Genomic DNA, 20,475 nt, shown 5'->3' with positions numbered 1-20,475 from the left:
TCTTCCTTGGCACATGCACACTTTATAACTAAAGGTAGCCCAAAGCCATGCACATCTGGCAGACAACCTGCATGACACACAGATTACAGACATGTCATCTTACAATACATGTTTATTTACCATTGTTCTGTGTTAAACTTGCATTTAGATACCTTCTAACGTATGTCCACATTATGACCACAGGCTAAACAATACTTGAGCAATCTCTGTGTCTGCTGGGGGGCCCAGGAGTGTAGCAGGCTCAGTGGGACCTTGACTAATAAGCAATATCCATATGTTTGAAAAACAGTCATTTTCTGAATTTTATGGACGACACCCTAAAATATTTTTGCTGTTTGGCCTCACGAGAAAACTTTAGGCGACTCCGGAAAGCAAAAGCAACACATTTGTTATGCCACCAGCGATTTACATTATTGTGGTAGAGGAAGCATTCAGAGAAGATTAGTCATCAGCACTAGAGGAGATTTATTGGGGTGACTAATCTCCTCTTGTGTAACTGGCATTAGAATTCTGTAAGGAAATTGTTTTGCCATGGGTGCATTTTCTCCTGTGCTAGAGATGTGTCTTAATGCATTTGGATCATCTCATGCACTTCAGTTGGAATGTAGCATCCTTTTCTCATCTCTTGATTAAGATGCCTAATCATGCCACTGACTAATATCTACAGTCAGCTGAATCATGACTGTTTTGCCTTGCAAGATAATCCTATGCATGGACATCCTGGCCCAGGAGTATGTTTATTCCTACACAGTTGTCTCTAGCTGATTCTATCTTTTCCTCTGATTTATATGACCACACCACCATAGCTCCTGTCCTTCATCGAATATCAGCAAGTTGAGCAATAATCTACTGCCAAATGTGGCACATGTGCTTAGTATATGTATCCCATACTCACTCAGTTGTTTTCTTTATTTTAGTAATGACTAAGTTTATGTACTGAGTTATCAAGCGGCTCTTTAGAAATAATAGATAACAATATTGGGCCAGATTCAGATAAAAAGGTGAAAACTCATGGACGAGATTCCATTTGAGATGCAATTCAATTGAGGAAAACTTGTGGAAAAAAAGGTGGAATTGAATTAGGAGAAAAGATTTTTCTTCTCAAATTGAATTTTGTCCATGAGTTTTTACATGATAAACCATGGAATAACTGTTTCTCACTGAACTGAATGTGGCACATTATTTGTTACAACAATCTTATTTTGTCTCTTTCTCTCTCCTTTTTTCAGCTGACCATAATTGCGGTACTGTAACCATATACAAGAAGACTGGTAAGCACAATTTGCTCGAGGTAGTAGTTAAAATCACCCTGTACTGCTTCTTGCAACCTTCTTTCCCATTTATTGGCCTGTTATAGTTATTAAATACAGAACTGTGTATGTTCTATATTTGGTGCAGTGAGAATTCATGCAAAGACAAAGAAATCCTCTGCACTCACCTATATCAATATATTGTTATATATGTATGTGTATATATATATATATATATATATATGTATTTTAGCACATAACACTTAATCCCTATATATTTATACTTAATTATATATGTATTACTATGCCTATTATTTACTATTATGCTTGTCCTCCCTCTGTCTACTTTTTTAAACTATAAAATTGTACAGCGCTGTGTATGCACGCAGAGCTTTATAAATATATACATATATACAGCTCAATGCTCTTAAAGAAGAAGGAAAGGCTAGTAAAGAGTTAATTTTAAGCTGCAGGCATACCTTCAGTTGTCTCAATAGTGCCCTTAAGTCTCCCCATATTTCACCTGTTCAGATGATCAGAAGCCAAACAGGAAGAAAAAACACTGAGCTGTGTAAAGAAAGTTCCCATAATGCCCCACTCCTGCACACCCAGACCAAGTGAACATGCTCTGTTAGTAAGACTATGGGGCACATTCACTAAGCCACAAATCCGAATCCGAATGGGAAAAATTCAGATTGGAAACGAACATTTTGCGACTTTTTCGTATTTTTTGCGATTTTGTCGCGACTTTTTCGTAGCTGTTACGACTTGAGCGAATTGTCGCAACTTTTTCGTAGCCGTTACGATTTGCTTGTATATTGTTGCGACTTTTTCCTATTGAGCGATTGTAAACGGCGGGCAAACCTTTCCGACTTTGCATGATTTTGGAAGCCTCCCATAGGACTCAATGGCACTCTGCAGCTCCAACCTGGCCCAAGGAAAGTCTCCCATAGGGCTCAATGGCACTCTGCAGCTCCAACCCGGCCCAAGGAAAGTCACGATTTTGAAGCTTGAATGAATCTGAAACTTTTGTACTTGGCGCGACGGCTACGAAAAAGTCGTGGCAATTCGCGCAAGTCGTAACACTACGAAAAATTCGCAACAATTTGCGCAAGTCGTAACGCTACGAAAAAGTTGCGACAATTTGTGAAAAAGTAGTAACGGCTACGAAAAAGTCGCGACAGTTTATGAAAAAAAATCGCAAAATACCGATCATTACAAAAAAAACGCATTCGGACGCTTTTCGGACGTTCGTGGATTAGTAAATGTGCCCCTATGAGTCAGCTTCCTGCTGATTGGCTCACACCCATGTTATCACAAGAACTTTTAAGACCATATCAAAATTAAAGGTGGTAGCACACCAAAAAAAAATCCAAATAATTGGTGCTCACTGCAAGGATATTCCTCTTCCCTCATATGTGATAGAAGTTCATATTAGGATATACTCTTAAAGGACATGTAAACTCCACACACAAAAATCTAATCAATGAACAGCCTTATTGAAATCTTTCAGTTCCTGCCACTCTGGTTGCCCAGAGGTTAATAGTAAGGCAAACAGAGGGTATCAATGCAGTACAAATGATGCTATTTTGGTGGGGGAGACTTGCCCAACTAATATACATTGTAGGAAAATGTAGGCTTTTCATGTCCTTTAATTCCATATGGCTCCTCCTTCATTATGGATAGCACAGCAACCCCCAGCACATAATTATACACCTTAGGGACCCCCTAACAACTATTTGTAAATGCTAACAAATCCTACGGCACACAGAGTTAGGCAAAAATTGGCACACACAGGCAAGGTAGGGCAGGCAGAGTATGGCACACACAGGCAGGGTAGGGCAGGCAGAGTATGGCACACACAGGCAGGGTAGAGCAGGCAGAGTATTGCACACAGGCAGCATAGGGCAGGTAGAGTATGGCATACACAGGCAGGGTAGGGCAGGCAGAGTATGGCACACACAGGCAGGGTAGGGCAGGCAGAGTATGGCACACAGGCGACATAGGGCAGGCAGTGTATGGCACACACAGACAGGGCAGGCAGAGTATGGCACACACAGGCAGGGTAGAGCAGAACAGGCAGAGTATGGCACACACAGGCAGCATAGGGCAGGCAGAGTATAGCACACAGGCGACATAGGACAGGCAGTGTATGGCACACACAGACAGGGCAGGCAGAGTATGACACAAACAGGCAGCATAGGGCAGGCAGAGTATGGCACACACAGGCAGGGTAGAGCAGAGCAGGCAGAGTATGGCACACACAGGCAGCATAGGGCAGGCAGAGTATGGCACACAGGCGACATAGGGCGGCAGAATATGGCACACACAGGCAGGGCAGGCAGATCTGATTCATTAGGAATTCAGCTACATATTTTTAAATATATATGGACAAAAACAGAATTTTTGGTGGCATAATGTAACGTGTGTTAGAGGCAGAAAATTTGAGTTAAAGTGCATTCATTTTTATTCAGTACCGAGATGATAGAATTCCTCGCTTTCCTCATTATGTAGAGAATCTAGAAATGAGAAATCTTGATACCGATAAGCAGACCATTTTGTAAAATTCATCTAAAACATTACCTGTCAATAGGTATGCTCAACTTTCTTGTATTTGTCCTTTAAAAGACTTAAGTATTGATCAGCATTTTTTTACTTAGTAGTATCAATACTTTACACTCTGTAAAAAATACTGATCTCTTCAGCTTTTCTATAGTGCAGAAAACATTTTTTTGGGTGCATAACCACTTGTGGCATGTTAATGCTTAAAGCTGCCACTGAGCTTTAACACCCATTGAATAGAATGGTGTCAACTTATTTGCTAAGTACTTAATGGAGTGTCTAAAAGTGTTTAGTAACAGTGAAAAAATTAAAAATTTCACTGTAAAGTACAGATAACTTGCTTACTGTTCTGTATGCACTGATGTGTTTGTGTATTTTAAAATATAATTTTCCGTAATTTTATGTATATAAAATTAAATGTCCTCTTACTAACCTGTATATGTAGGTGGGGGGGGGGGTAAATTCCCCTTAAATCATAGTAGATCATAGTGCCTTTAATGAACTGGAGAATATAGGATCTAAGAATGATGCCGGCTTTTTGCACTGTATCTCTCAGGTGATAACAAGGACGTGGAGGACAGTAGTGTTATCCACTATGATGATGCTGCCATTTCAAAACTTTTGGACCGAAACCAAGATGCAACCGAGGATACAGAAATTCAGAACATGAACGAATATCTCAGTTCTTTTAAAGTGGCTCAGTATGTTGTGCGGGAAGAAGATGGTGTGGTAAATAAAATAAGTTTTCATTTCTAAATTAGTTTTGTTAGATCTTTGGTTTACAAAAACAAGTTTTGCTGAGGCGTGTTGCATCAGAAATCTGTTTGTTGTGTTGAACTGAACGTTTCCTGTGTGCTTAACCCTTGATAATATTGGAGCATTGTGGGTCTGTAGGCCAATATATAATGAAATTAAAAGTAAAAACAAAACTAAACAGGTCTTCCAGCTGTATATGCAAAATCACTATAATACTTTGCACAAATAGGGGCCCATTTACTTACTCACGAACGGGCCGAATGCGTCCGATTGCGTTTTTTTCGTAATGATCGGTATTTTGCGATTTTTTCGGAAAATTATCGCGACTTTTTCGTTACCAATACGATTTTTGCGGAAAAACGCGAGTTTTTCGTAGCCATTCCGAAAGTTGCGATTTTTTCGTAGCGTTAAAACTTGCGCAAAAAGTTGCGATTTTTTTCGTAGTGTTAAAACTTGCGCAAAACGTTGCGCCTTTTAAGTTTTAACGCTACGAAAAAAGCGCAACTTTCGGAATGGCTACGAAAAACTCGCGTTTTTTCGCGCAAATCGTATTGGTAACGAAAAAGTCGCAATAATTTCCGAAAAGTCGTAAAGGCGCCGAAAAAATCGCAAAAAATATGAAAAAGTCGCAAAATGTTCGTTTTCCAATCGGAATTTTTCCAATTCGGTCGAAATTCGTGTCTTAGTAAATCAGCCCCATAGTGTTCAGTATGAATAAAATTAGGTGTAAAAATAAGGGAATTATTTTGGCTTATTAATGTCATTATTAGCCGCTTCTTTCATTATAGAATAAGTAATGTATCTGCACAAAAATGATATTAAAACTTTGTTGCACACCAGTGATACATACTGACAAATACTCATTCATTCATATATTCATTCTGCAGCCTCACATGAATTCATTAGCAATACACCTTTGTTTCTGTCAGATGCCTGTTATCTGCACAAACTAAATAATACAATTTCCAATTCCGATCATGATTAGGAGGAAGTGGAACGAGAGATAATTAAACAGGAAGAGAACGTTGATCCAGATTATTGGGAAAAGCTGCTCCGTCATCATTATGAGCAACAGCAGGAAGATCTGGCCAGGAATCTCGGCAAAGGGAAGCGCATTCGCAAGCAGGTCAACTACAATGATGCCTCACAAGAGGACCAAGGTGCTGCCCTGGTGCTTACTAAATACAAGGGGTTATCTAATAGACACTATTCCAAGTCATACAAGTGGAGCTCCAATTTATTAATAATTATAAGATATTCAGATAATGGAAAGTATATTATGACATTAAAGGGATGCTGTTATGATTTTTATGGTGTACTTTTTACATAGCAAATAATTCACTCTGCCATTAAAATGTTATTCTTGAAACAACAAATGCATTTTTTTAGTTGTAATATTGGTGTGTAGGCAGCTATCTCTCAGCCACTCTGGGAAATCAAGAATATGGCTAGCCCCATATGAAATTTCAAAATTAAATATAAAAAAATCTGTTCCTGTTTTTTGAAAACAGGTTTCAATGTAGGATTTTGCTGGAGAAGCTCTATTAACTGATGTGTTTTGGAAAAAAAAACATGTTTTTCCATGACAGTATTCCTTTAAGGCTAGCAAATCCATTATTGTTAATTGACATGTATAGAAGGTATTTACATGTATTGGATCCATTATCCATAATGCTTAACATATGAGGCTTTCTGGCTTTGGAGTCTTTTGATAATTTGAAACACCATACCAGAAAGTGTATTAAAGCACATTTAAACAATAGCTAGTTAATAGGTTAGTTACAGTACCAACAACACCAAAGTAATGAAACATTCATTTGTATTTCATTACCAGATTGCAAGGGTGATCATTGGAGCCAAAGTCTTGTTTTTATTAGGAATAAATCAAGAAGAGAATTTTATATGGAATTTTAAATTCAGGATTCAGGATAATGAGTGTTCAGCTGAACTGAAGCCAAATGCTTCTGAGCTGATTTATTAAAATTCACACTGGGGGATCTCAAAGGATTCCCAGCAGTCGCAGTTACTAAACACTCCCCTGGTGGTCATAAGATCGTTTATTGAATTGACGCATGTATTGAAACAGATCAGTTCCACTTTGCACAGTAGGACTGCTTTGAGCACCATTTAGCAGTGACACAGTCCAGTGGCTGTGCTGATCTCTAACACCACTCTGATTTGTTAATCGCCCATGCAAGTTAATGTTGAGTTTAATGATGGGTGGAAACTAATCCACACTGAAACAAAAATAATTTACTGGGGAAAAAACTTTGTAAATCTGAAAGCATAGATAAATAAAAATACTGACTGTTGTTAATCCAGCCCTTCAGTGCTATTGGACTCTGAGGCCTTGGACATCAGGAGGTGGAAAACATTTGACGCACCCTTTAGTGATCATTCAGTAGTCACTTGCATCCAGGGTCTGCACCTGAGGAGTGCACAGTGACAAGACAGCTTTGTCCTTATTGCCTGCCTTTACACCACTGGCGTTCCCTAACCTGCGCATCTGAATGCTAGAATATTGTAACCAGACAGACCACTCAGACTGCCGCATTATGGTTTCCAGCTGCCTCCCAGTAGCATTGTAATTCATGAAGACAACAATATAGATATTTAGGCCTTGAACTAAGACTTTTATTAAATACATTTAGCTATTTTATATGTATTTAGTACTAAATAATAAAACTTTTATTAAATGCAGTAGAAAAAATGTATAGACACTTAGGCCTAGAGCTAAGATTTTGCTTTTATTAAATACAGTAAGCACATTATTGCAGTTCCTTTGCACTTTACAGCCTGAGAACCATTTCTTTTCCTTTACAGAATAACAAGAAATAGCATTCAATAAGTATGGTAAATGCAATTTTGTGGTAAATTTGCACTTTACAGCTTAAAACATCACCTTTCTTTTACAGAATGGCAGGATGACCTCTCTGACAACCAGTCAGAATATTCAGTCGGTTCAGAAGATGAAGATGAGGATTTCGAAGAGAAGCCTGAAGGTCAGAATGTGTAGTGCCTTGTGTTGCACGACAGTCACGTTATAAAAAAGATAATGAAATGTTGAGGTTGAGGAGACTGCCTCATACATATGCAAAAAAAAAAAAAAAAAAGGAAATCTGGGAACTGATCCAAGAAAATCCCATTTACATGGGTTTACCTTATAGGCTATAGCTCACCCATAGTTAGACAGTACCTTGTACTTCATGGTATCAAAACTGCAGAAATCCATATTGGTGGCAAAAACGTCCTATTGGGTTTAAATGTTTTGAAGTAGAAGAGATACGTTGATCCAAATTACGAAAAAAAAACTCGCTCTCAAGCATTCTGGATAATAGATTCCAAGGCTGTATAATTAAATGAAAGTTGATATCTGCTGCTACTTACAGGAATCACATTTTTGAATAATACTACTGGCCATTGCTGCAAGCCAGCATTTTGGTCTGATCTTGATTGAGTGCCAGTGGAACAGGCATTAGCATAATTATTTGCTTCACCTTATAAGTATTGAGTGTGTAGATATCACAAATAAGGTTCTGTTATCCCAAGATTTATCCAAATAGATTCTCCACTATGGTACATTTTCGTACATTTTAGATGCTGTCTTTGCGTCACTTCAAATATTTTCAGGTACATTTTTCCTCTAAAATGTATTTATTTGCAGGTGGCAGAAGGCAGTCTCGACGGCAATTAAAGAGTGACCGAGATAAACCACTTCCCCCACTTCTGGCAAGAGTTGGAGGAAATATTGAGGTAAAGAAAAATAGTTTTGGAAACTAAATATTTTTTTTTCTATAACTTTAACAAGCAATTATAAAATGGCAATGAGCAGTTATCTGTAGGTAAAACTTGAACTCCATGAAATCATTTACAGCAGTTTGGTGAGTTCCACCCATTATCAGTTAAATTAGATAAGCAAATAAATTATTCTTTTCTGTTATGGCTACCCCAAAGAAAAGTCACACAAACACTTAAACATGCCATTGCCATGCAGGGCAGCATTTAAGAATTTCAAAGTACAGTAACCATAGGGCAGGCAGTAAGGAGAGGGCAGTACGGGGTCCATGGCCGTCACCACTCACTACATTCTGAATGATGTGCAACTGATGGAGTGGGAGGGGGGATGCCTACATGTCTAGCTCCTGCCGCCCATCATAATGGGGGGCCAAAAGTCTCTGCTCCAAAATGGACCGCAGAGATGTGTGGCAATTTAAAAAGGCAGTCCCCAAAGTAAGTGATTGCCATTGAACATGTATAGTTTGAGCCAATTTGGACTTGGCATCAACTCATTCTAAGGACATTACCTGTTACGTGTTTTATTCTCCTTTAATTACTATTTTGTTCTTTATAAATAAATGTCACTTTATTAAAGTGGACATGGGCTTGCATTGTTTAGGTCCTTACCCATAGAGAATCTCTGATGTATATGTTACTGGGTAGTTATTTAGATGCCAGTGAGTCCCCGCCCTTTGAAACAGCAATATATTCTACTTTTATTTATTGGTGCCCCCTGCCAATTTTCTGTAACCTTTGGATCTCTACCTCTTCCTTAATCCCAGTATCCCAGTAACAAATGCAGTAGGTTTAAGATGGCTATTTTGTATACATGTATAAATACAAATGTTACCTAGTATTTTGTTTTTACCACCAAGGGCAAACAAAAATGTTTGCATATTATTTAGTGAATCAGTCTCAGGGAATTTTTTACTAAAAAATATGAGGAATTTCTGTAACTGTAATAATTTAACTTTTTAAAGGTCCTTGGATTTAATGCAAGACAGCGTAAAGCATTTTTAAATGCTATCATGAGATGGGGAATGCCACCACAAGATGCTTTTAATTCAAACTGGCTCGTCCGAGATCTCAGAGGAAAGACTGAGAAAGAATTTCGGTAATATCTCCCTTTTAATTTGCCTAAAATGCAGGTTTCAGACCATATTCGCCATAATGACCGAGAACCAGCATCAGTGCATATTTTCTTGTGCTATCCCATTATACAAATACTTTTCAGTAGCACAAGTATACAAAATACAGTTCACGGAGATGTTCTGAAATTCCTTTATCGTACATACATTTGTACAATACTAAGTATATGTTCCACTAGTTTCCACTTGGTGGCAGTCAAGCAATGTGTAACTGCCATTTGAAACAATGATGTCAATGATTTCATGTTCAGAACTAGTTGTGTGGCTTTACTCTTCTGGTCCTTGATCTAGCATCTTTGTGATCACTGTATTCAATGGTACAGCATGGGGATATGACCTGATTTTTAGGAAAAAGTGCTATTATGTCAGGTTTGAGTAGAACTTCACTTGATCAAACATCTGATGTGTAACCCGCAGTGTTCCTGCTAGCTTTATACTTGAAATGGTTCAGATCTTTAGAGAACAAAGGCTTGCTCGGAAGAGTCAAAGTAGATAACTTACTCTACTGGGTCATATGTTGGGTCTCCTGAACTCAACATTCATTTCAGCTTTAGGATGCCTTGTACTCGCCTGCTTACTGTATATACATTTGTTTCACTGTTAATTTATTCTTATTAGGTTATTTTACTAGAAACACAGCACTGTCTCCAATAATCACCAGTCACAGTGAATCCCTGTTGTGTGCAAATTACACTTTAGTGTCTGAGCATGAGGTACAGCAAGGGCCAGATTTATCAGATTTTTGTGGCTTTTAAAACCATAATAAACATTTTTTTTACTTAAACCACAAATACCAAGTAATTAATTAAAACAGTCTAATGTATAAAACCTACAAAAAAAAATCCGAATAAGAATACAAAAATGTAGAAATCGTTGTTTCTGTAAGAATTTTCGTGTTTACGTACAAACAAAAAGAGGAAAACCTCTAAAAGCATGAAATAAATAAAGATTGTTACAATTTGCCTGGGACAGCTCTCATGGACTTCTACACTACCTCTCCAGCGTTTAAAAGGCGTATGAAAAAAAAAAATGTGTTTTCTTGTAATTAATGAAATTCATATTTTTTATATGTATGTATGTATAACTTTATTTTTAAAGCACCACAAGGGTACGCAGCGCTGTACAGTCTTACAATATACAGAATTACACACAGGGAGGACAAGTGTTATAATAAATACAATAATAATTATAAATACACAGGGAGTAAGTGCTATGTGGTATGAGACACAGAAGGAAGGAGGTCCCTGGCCTGTAGAACTTATGAACTAAAAGGTATGATTTTGAAATAGAAAAAAAAAAATTTGATTGTTAGTAAATCTGGCTCTTAAGGTGGTCATACACATTCAGAGTTTAGTCTTCTTCCGACGAACGTTCAGATATTGATTGTATGTTTAAGTGCTACAATCTAAAGCTAACTTACATGAAGTTAGTCACAGCACAGGTTGGTTAGCCTCAGGCTGACTGTTACTTCTTTCATACTGCCTTTTCTCATCTGGAGTCTGGCTAGTTTTAAAGGCTAGGGAACTGGTGTCTTGCAATATGTTTATATAACTCTGTTTAGTATGTATGTACACATGTCAGCACTATATAAATAGAAAATAATAAATAAATTAAAGGACTTTTTCACCCAGCACGCAACTCCTGTGTTACAACTAGCTTTATAAATAAATGACATTTTTACATGAGCCTGAAATTGTACTCCTCAGGGCGTATGTGTCTTTATTTATGAGACATCTGTGTGAACCTGGAGCGGATGGAGCAGAAACCTTTGCTGATGGGGTTCCAAGAGAAGGCCTGTCACGTCAGCACGTTCTAACTAGAATTGGAGTCATGTCACTGGTTCGAAAGAAGGTGGGTGAGTAAAAGTTTACAATTAGCATTCAAGGTATGCTTTGATAGTTTTGATGGCAGTATTAAACTAGATCTGGACTTCACATAAGTATATATAAGGATTAATTATATCTTTGTTGGGATCAAGTACAAGTTACTGTTTTATTTTTACAGAGAAAAAGGAAATCATATCTAAAAATGTGAATTATTTGATTGTAATGGAGTCTATAGTAGATGGTCTTCCTGTAATTTGGAGCCTTCTGGATAATGCGTTTCCCGATAACGGATCCCATACCTGTGTATTGCTCTCAATCAATTGGGTCATAACCTCGGTAATACCATATTTATCTCATAAAAAATGCAATATTGCTAACACTATCGGGCAGCCAGGGCACACAAAAAACTATAATGTGGGGCATGTTATCAGTTGTGTCAGACAGACTAATTTGAGTTGTTAATTTAAGTTAATTTATGTAAAAACAAAATTAAATATTTAGTCTTGTCTTCATTAGCTCTATGGTAGTAGCATTAACATGCATTAGCTTGTTTACACAAAGACAATTAATTACAGAAATCTATACCTACGTGAAAGAGGAGCTTTCAGTCACCTAAGTAGAAAGTCTTCTTTTCTTTACATTACAGAGTTCCGGCTTGCATATATTTGTACGAGACCGGTTTGAAGAAACTCTCAGGCTTCTTCCTGGGGGAACAGCATGATAATATTGGGGACAGTTTTTCCCTATGCAAAAACCAGTGATAATTTATTTACAAGAATACAATTTGGTCAGCACTTTACAGTCATTTCTGAAGAAAAAAGTGCACATAGCCCTTTGTCCACTCGTCAGCTGTATTATGCCACAATAGTAAAAAGCACAGCACCATTCATGATCCAATCATAATATTAGTGCCTGTATATAATCATTAGATCCATAAAACAATCTGCAAAACATAAGACAATAAAACCATACTATCCATTAAAATCAGTTAACCATTATATGGAATGCAAATTATATTCTCGATTAAGGCCATTGGGTTCCAGCGTCTCTAAACGATGTATCCACATAGCTTTTCTTTTTTAACAGTTCCTTCACTCTATCACCACCACGGTGACATTTTGGAAGACAATTAACCACTTGCAATTTAATTATGAGTGATAAAGGAGAAGATAAAGCTTGATCCATCTTTTTCAGTTTAATAGCGCATTTGTGTTCCTGGATTCCTTGACCATACGGATTGTCTACCCAGCATAAAGTTGCCCTCATGGGCAATGGTGTACACTACAAAGGTAGTTGTACACGTATAATACCGTCTGATCTTGATAGTAGTGCCCTTACATGTATGATATATGGTGTCGACCTTTAAGCCATTAGAGCAACAGTTGCAGGACAGACAAGGAAAGGTTCCATTAACTTTTGTGTACAGTAATCGTTGTTTCATAGAATGACCCCCTGCATCTAAACAAACTAATATGGATCCTATGGTCTTATTTTTCTATATAATAGTAACGGCATATTTTGGAAAGCCTTCACACTGGGGATTCCATCTGTAAAGTGATACTGACACAAAAAAAAGTTACCTATAGGTCATGTTGATGGATTTTTGCTGCTTTTCTTGGTTACTGTTACTTGAAGTTCCTAAACCTAACTGTTTTGCCAACCTGTCCCTTTTCAACCTGTCAGCTATAGCTTCTAATGCAAACAGACTACTGCTGCACAAATATGGCAGCCCGCTCATAGAGGAACATGGGGGATCAGATAGGTAATGTAAAAGTATCAGGAACTACTTTTATGGCAAAATGATAAAGCTCATGCAAAGACAATGACAATGTTATCATATATATATATTAAAAATGTAGGTGCCAGTATCTCTTTGCAATCCCTATGTGTCTATGGATAATCCTAGCAACCTTTAAGCTGACTGTAAGTATATTGTGATACAAACAGGATACATGCCTAATTCCGTTGGGGGAATGGATGGAATCACTACCACTACCAATTTTCAACCTTTAACCATTGTTTTTTTCAAGAGTGGGCCTCTGTACAAATTTCTCCTCCATCTTATCCAACTGCTTTGTTAACATATTCTCATCTGACACAATTCATTTTAATCATACAATACTTACAATTTGAATAGTGACTTCCAAGTCTGTAATGGATGGAAGGAATCAAAATATAACAGGGTGTTTCTGTCTGTAGATTGTACAAACAATCTCCCTCTTTAATAACCATAGTATCCAAAAATGCAATCTTATGGCAGTCTGTGCAGGATAAATTTTAGGGTAATACTGAATTAATATCATCATGGAAAGCTTTTAGGGTCCAGTGGGCAATGCTGTTGAAACCACTTATTAGACTACACAAATTTATTCTCAAAGTTACTTATGAAAATGTTTTGCATAGGAAAGGGCTACATTGGACCCCATGGCCACCCCCCCTAATTTGCATATAGAAATTGTCTTGAAATAAAAAATAATTGTTATATAGTGCAAGTCCTAGACACTGTAGTTCCATCCCATTCAAGCTCACTGCAGATAGCTTTTATCTTCCAAGCAAGACCTTGCCACACAAGGACAGGTATCCATAGGGCAGATCTGAAAATGCTGTCAAACAAGAACCACAGTGTCAGGTTAATTGTGTCCTCTCCCCACGGGGCTCCATGGCTCCTGGGAGCCAAACAGTCAGATCAGCCTGACTTGGTCCAGCACGTAGGTGGCCAAATAAGGTACATATCTGCTTGATTAGCAGCCTTGCCAAACGAGTGACTCTTTATGTGTATGGCCAACTGCAGACCTGGCTAAACCTACACATCTAATTAGTATGCCACATGCACAACAACAAGTGCAATATTGCATAAGACTTCTACCTACAGAAGGTAGTAAAAATCAGTAGCACAAACCAATGAAGCTGTAAAAATAAGTAACATATGATTGTAAGGACATTGCAGTACCGTATTTATTGACATTGAAGTTAAAGCTGCAGGGGAAACAAACGGGAGCAGCTACAGTCCTATATATATTCATAGTTGATTTGGCACTAATCATCACTTCTTTCTTTTTGCCACGGAAGGCAGTAAGTCATAACCAAATTTTTTTTTACAAAATGCATTACTCTCGCAATTTTATTTTCTTGTAGGTACAAGAATTTGAGCAAGTCAATGGAAAGTACAGTACCCCAGATCTAATCCCGGAGAGTGTACAGAACAAAAAATGTTTTGACATGGTTTCCTCTGATCCCAACACACCTGTTGCAGCCAGCCCAGCTCCAATGCCACCTGGAGTAATTACCATGGCAGGTATATACACACTCTATATTATTCCTAAAAGTACATTGACATTAGAAAGAGAAGTTACACTGGTTACAGAGAAGGACATTGGAGCTCATTTATCAAAACTGGGCAAATTGCACATGGGCAGCAACCCATAGCAGCCAGTCAGTGATTGTATTATATTAGCCAGCTGCAGGCAGAACAACAAATGCCAGAATTTTATTGGTTGCCATGGGTATGCCCATGGGCAAATTTGCCTTGGTTAATAAATGACCCCCATTTTAAGGCTGATTTATCCAGGGCTAAGGAGAGTTACTGCTCAGTAAAACATTACTAAAAATTTTAGAGTTAATAATCATTGTCTGATATATTAATCCCTGCATGTGATTTGCATCAGAATTAGTGACTGTTAGTGCTCAGTGCCACTGCTGAGCTGCGCTCAGTACTGACAGGTAAAGCTAGATCGATAGGAACAGCACTCGCATAAAACTCCCAGCACATTGCCCTTTATTTAAGCCACAGACTGATTTGTGCAATGAATTCAACGTTTGAGGGGTATAAACCCCTCCCTTCATGACGATGTCAGGTGAGAATGCCATGTACATCTCTACTGATGAATGTGTGCGATCAAAGCAGCCAAATCCATTTGGAAAAAATGACACATTGATCTGCTTTAATAAATGTATCAGTTTTTTTATGTTTTGTCTACTGTCAGGAAAATGTAATGTGCTGCTTTAATGTACTGCTAAATGTACTGGTATTTTTTTCAAGCCTAGGGGTCCCCTCTAAGGCAAGGGCCAAGACAAAACCTCTTCTCTATTCTAAAACCATGATGGACTCATTTATAAACACTGCTCAAAGTTACACCTAGGTAGTAACCCACAGCAACCAATCAGCCAGCTGCAGGCTCAACATTAAAGGCAATGCTCTGATTGGTTGCCATAGGTTACTGCCCAAGTGCCAAATTGTTATACATGGCCCTTTCTGTGTAGATACCCACCAATGTGAACTATCTTTAGTGTTGGCTGCCCCATATTCAGCCAGACCTCTGCTTTCTCTGTTTCCTTTAATCATAAGGTACTGTAAGCTGTACAGTCCCATCCATGTTATATAGCACAGGTGGCAGGTTTCCATCTTTTACCTAAAGTAATGGATTACAGTTTTTACTATTCAAAATGTACATTGTTTTTGGGTTTTCTCTTTTTTGTTTTACATAACGGTATGTAAACATATTATCGAAAGTCATGACAGACTGATACAATACAGTAGAAGTTGTACGTTTTCAAACCAAAGCTTAACAGATATCAGTACAAAGCCAAATGGTATGACGTAGACAGTAACTCAAAGAGAGAAAGTATAATGGTGAGAATAAGAAAGTGGGATGCTCTCTAATAGTTCCCAGAAACTGAGCATATTTGTCTGGGATAATGCTAGTTAGTTTTTCCTTTACAAATATCCAGTCTAGTTTCTTACATTTTTGAAAACTTGATATACCTTTGTTTCCAAGCTTTTGCCAACGTTTCACAAGCTGCCTACAAAATAAAGTTGACTAATCGTATTTGGGTCTTGGTGAGGGTTTCTGGGACCGCCCCAATAGAGCTTCATATGGATTTTTTCTCAGATTAACGTATAATTCAGAGTAAATCATATTATAGACTCTGGAACAAAAGTGTATGGCATTGGGACAGGTCCACCAAATATATACCATAGTGCCCCCTTCTTGACAACCCCGAAAACAGTTGTTAGCAGCTGTTTGGACAAATTCTGTTATTCTGGTCAGGTACCATCTAAGGAGCACTTTGTAGTCAGCTTCTAATAGTATTGTATTGATGGAGCAATGTTTCAAATTTGTACATAATTTAAGCCATTTTTCCTCCTCAGTAGTATGACCCAGTACTCGTTCCCAGGCTATAACAGATATATCAGTATCAGATATGGTTCTTTTAGGAGGTTTCCCATTCAAACACCATCTTTCCAAGAAGGATGCCTTTTGGGATTAGATCATTTCCAACATGAGTTGAAAAAATGTACCAACTGGAAAGTTCTGTATAGCTCTGAGTTAGGAACAATGAACGTGTTCTCATAGGTATTCGAGAGTGTAGGTGTTAATATAGCATATACTATGGTGAATTTGTGCTGGGTCCACCATTGGAAGAGTGTGGATTGAAGCCCTGGTGGGAAAAGGGTGTTTCTGAATAATGCTGTTGGGGGTATATGTGTAGAAGAGAGGGCATACTTATAAGCAACTGAATCCCACAAGGTGAGGGAATGCTGTAAATAGTATCTAACCAATACAGGATGCTGGGGTTTTTGAATCCAGACTAATGTTTCAGCCACGTAAATTGTTGTAAAGGTATTTTCTAGGTGGACCCAGAGAGGGGCTAAATGATCTCCATGAAGCAGAAGGATGGGAGCAATTGTGCCGCTATGTAGTAGATATAGAGGTTTGGGAACCCCAGCCCATTGGAGTCTCTTGATCTATACAATAAAGAGCAACTGACCCTCTGGCAACCCCCACTCCATAACAAATGAAATCAATTTAGCATCTAACTGTTACAGATCAGCCCGATTAACTGAAATTGCTAGTGTCCTAAAATAATAGAGTATCTTTGGAAGAAAGGGTCATCTTGACCACATCTTTCCTATCTATGATATATGATATTTGACACAGTCTTGGAGGAGGGAGTTTAGTACGTGTTTTAAAAAGGCCAGGATAGTTGGTGTGGTATAAATGCTCCGGGTTGCCTGTTATGTTGCCAGCCAGGATAGAAATAGATGTAGATTGCCAGTGAAATTCAATATTTAATGTTGAAAGTTTCTCTGTTTCTTTTGTAAGGTTTATGTTGTAGGCTTTGGTCTTAGAATGGTTGATAGAAAGGCCAGACAGTTTTGTTGGTGCTGTTGGGGAGTTATATAAGCTTTTCATGCACTGAAGGTAATTATGGCCAAATCCCCATTGCTGTAGTACAAAATATAAGTATTACAATGAGAGTGCATTAAATGCTTTCATTATATCCAATTTAAGGAGCATGGCTGGCATAGAAGTTGCTTTTTTCCTGAGCCATCCTTAGAAGCAAACTACGGATTGTGTCCAGGGCTTGACGGCCCGGGATAAACCCAATTTGGTCTTTATGGATCATACTTGGAAGGTTAGGGCTAAGTCTGGTAGCTTATATTTTTGCTAAAATTTTAATGTCCATGTTTAAGACTGAGTTGGGGAGTTAATTATGCATTTCACCTGAAACGGTGTTATTTCTGTTTTTTATAGAAAAATGTGATGCACAGTCTGCAATGCAAGATGACTCGGAGATGGTGGAGCTCAAGCCCAAATATCCCACAGAGGCACAGGTGTCATATTCATATATTTTTTCAGTAGTTTATGTAGGTGCTATGTATTTTTTAACCATGATCTAACTGCATGAATGTGGAAACACTTGTGTGTGTCTGTATCCATAGGGAAGACAGAGAGACTGATTTATGAACATAGGTGCTAAAAATGCAAAGACCTGATTGTCTGCTATTGGCACCTCCACTGGTGTACCTTAGCACCTATATTTATAAATCAGGTGCAGAGAGTTCTTGACTTCATATCTTCTGGCTTTTCCTTGGTAGCTAAATAAAGAAATAATCTAAATTATCATTTGTGTATTTGTCATTGATAAGCCATGGGGATAAATATAAGTATATAAGTATACGTATATATACTTATATGTTTAAGTATTCTTTTTGTAAAACATTTTTTCCACTTTTCTTCAAGCATTGTGTGTAAATAGTGGCACATACTTCCTATCTTAGAATCATGGGGTTGTAGTGTAGCAGCAGAAATTGAGACATATTTAAGACTTCAAGGCACAAGATAATATATTGTTCAGCAGCTGTCTGTTAGTAATATCTACAATTTGTATAGCCTACAGCCAAGCAGGAGAAATCCGAACAAGAAGAAATAAACGAGGATTTAGATATAAAAGAAATGAAAATAAAAGATATAGAACAGGATGAGGAAAAGGAATCTGCAGATCAGAACTCTAAAGGTAAGGTTTAAACAGATGGTGCCCTTTCACTTGCAAACGCTTGGCAAATATATGATAATTGATAATCACATGTAAAGGCTTGGAAAATAGATGCCAATCACTTTAGGTTCTGCACCCATAAAGGTTTAGCTAGTGTTTACCTTGTGGTGAATTTTGTGTGTTGCACAGCATGACAACACAGGTGCTCAAGTGCTTGTTGGATTGGGTTGGATACTAATTTTAAATGCAGAATAAATATAATCAAGAACAGATATATTTGCTTTAAGCATTGTGTCCATACCTGTGATTACAGACCTACAGAACAGAGAGAAAACAAGTAAAAGTGGGGCTTGCCATTAATTGGAATTGGCTAAAGTGGGTACAGTGGGTAAAGTTACCTATATGTTGGTGACACACAAATGACTTAGTTGCTCTGGTGATAAGCCAGCTACAGAATAAGGGCAGTGTTTAGCTACGGGAAGCAGGCATGGAGGTATGTTAGTGACATTAATCTTGCAACGGGCAGCCTTGCCAGGGCTATCAATCAACTATTTATCTTCCGGCACTGCTTATGGGTAAGTAATAAACGCAAGCTTCTCAACTTTCCAGCTGGGATAAGCCTTACTGAGACAGTACAGAAGTCACCAGCATGTATCTCATGTAACATGCAATCGCCTTTCTTTGGGCAGTGTTGTGGCTCAGCACACTTCTGCCTTGCAGTGCTAGTCCAGAGTTCAGCTGCAACAAGGGCATTATCTGCAAGAAGTTTCTATGTATTTGCCAAGACTGTGGGGTTTCTCCTAAATGATGAACAAGTCCTCCTTAACATGTTGGTGCCAGTCAAATTACCCATACAAGGGTGGCATTATTCTCTGGTGAGGTTTGAGCTACAAGTCTTTCTTGGTTTAGTCAATTGTTTCTGATAACTGTTCTCTTGCCTATTGATTTCAGCAGCTGAGACCCATGAGGAGCAAGAAAAACCCTCAGAGAAGTCAGATCTCTGTGTAACACTAAATAAAATGGAGGACAAGGAGCCCAAGACAGGTACGGTTACTCCTTAGTATGAATATAAAACTACTCAGAAACAGAACCATCAACAGTGAAATAAATTATTATATCTCTAAAACCGATGGCAAGCAGGTAGATTTCTTCATTGGAGGTACTTCAGCTTTGGGAAAAGTGCCTGAAGCTTATGCCACCATCTCCTCTGTTCCAGTACTTGGCTATCCAACATTATTTCATTTGAGTGTCCCCTATGTACCATGAGTCCAAGTACCAGGTTTTATCTGAAATATGTAAGGCTAGGAGATGTAGCTCCATGCTACTTAGTGAGACTAAAGTTGACAAACCTTTGTCAGTATTGGTCTTATATTTGCTAAGTACGATGTAAAGGTGATCAGAACGCTTAGTAGTGTGATATGTCATGTGTATAAACATGTTTTATGTCACATTTTTTTTTAAATATTTTTATTTTTTTAGACAATTTTTCATAACATACATATAGGTTGCTTGTTACATATAAAAGTTGTATACAGTAGATACATAGTGTAAAATACATTTTAGCCATAACATGTATTCACCATTTTTACCCAAAGGTGTACAAGCTGTTGGGGCACCACCCCTTAAGCATATTTTTCCAGTTCCATCAATGTTATCACTTGTACTAAACATTACAAACTGCAACTAAATTTTCTGTAGCCTTTTTGCAATACTGACGGAGACCATAGAATTCTGTAGCAATGAACAATTATAGTAAAACAATAAGAAAAAATAACCTGGTTAACCCTTTTACTGCCAGCCATTTTGGTCAAAGCGGAACTTGTATTGCCAGACAGTTTTTGAACATTTTGCACTGTTTCACTTTAGGGGCCTTTCCTC

The 20,475-nt window shown here is 37.9% G+C and overlaps 1 protein-coding gene across 3 annotated transcripts in view; it reads left to right on the top strand.

The window, feature by feature from the left end:
- chd5 (chromodomain helicase DNA binding protein 5) overlaps positions 1-20,475 on the top strand; it is a 147,184-nt gene that overhangs the window by 101,658 nt on the left and 25,051 nt on the right. For 2 of the 3 annotated variants that reach the window (XM_031905732.1, XM_031905734.1), the window contains exons 24-34: positions 1,230-1,271; positions 4,369-4,541; positions 5,554-5,728; positions 7,484-7,570; positions 8,233-8,321; positions 9,326-9,459; positions 11,200-11,344; positions 14,455-14,614; positions 17,856-17,935; positions 18,495-18,618; positions 19,549-19,641. In XM_031905732.1, coding sequence (XP_031761592.1) covers positions 1,230-1,271; positions 4,369-4,541; positions 5,554-5,728; positions 7,484-7,570; positions 8,233-8,321; positions 9,326-9,459; positions 11,200-11,344; positions 14,455-14,614; positions 17,856-17,935; positions 18,495-18,618; positions 19,549-19,641 — 1,302 coding nt within the window. The remainder of the gene's footprint in view (positions 1-1,229; positions 1,272-4,368; positions 4,542-5,553; positions 5,729-7,483; positions 7,571-8,232; positions 8,322-9,325; positions 9,460-11,199; positions 11,345-14,454; positions 14,615-17,855; positions 17,936-18,494; positions 18,619-19,548; positions 19,642-20,475) is intronic. The other variant, XM_031905733.1, reaches the window with a different exon arrangement.

This window comes from Xenopus tropicalis, chromosome 7, assembly GCF_000004195.4.
Source record: "Xenopus tropicalis strain Nigerian chromosome 7, UCB_Xtro_10.0, whole genome shotgun sequence".
Lineage (NCBI taxonomy): Eukaryota > Metazoa > Chordata > Amphibia > Anura > Pipidae > Xenopus > Xenopus tropicalis.
This window is presented reverse-complemented; position numbering and strand designations above follow the sequence as displayed.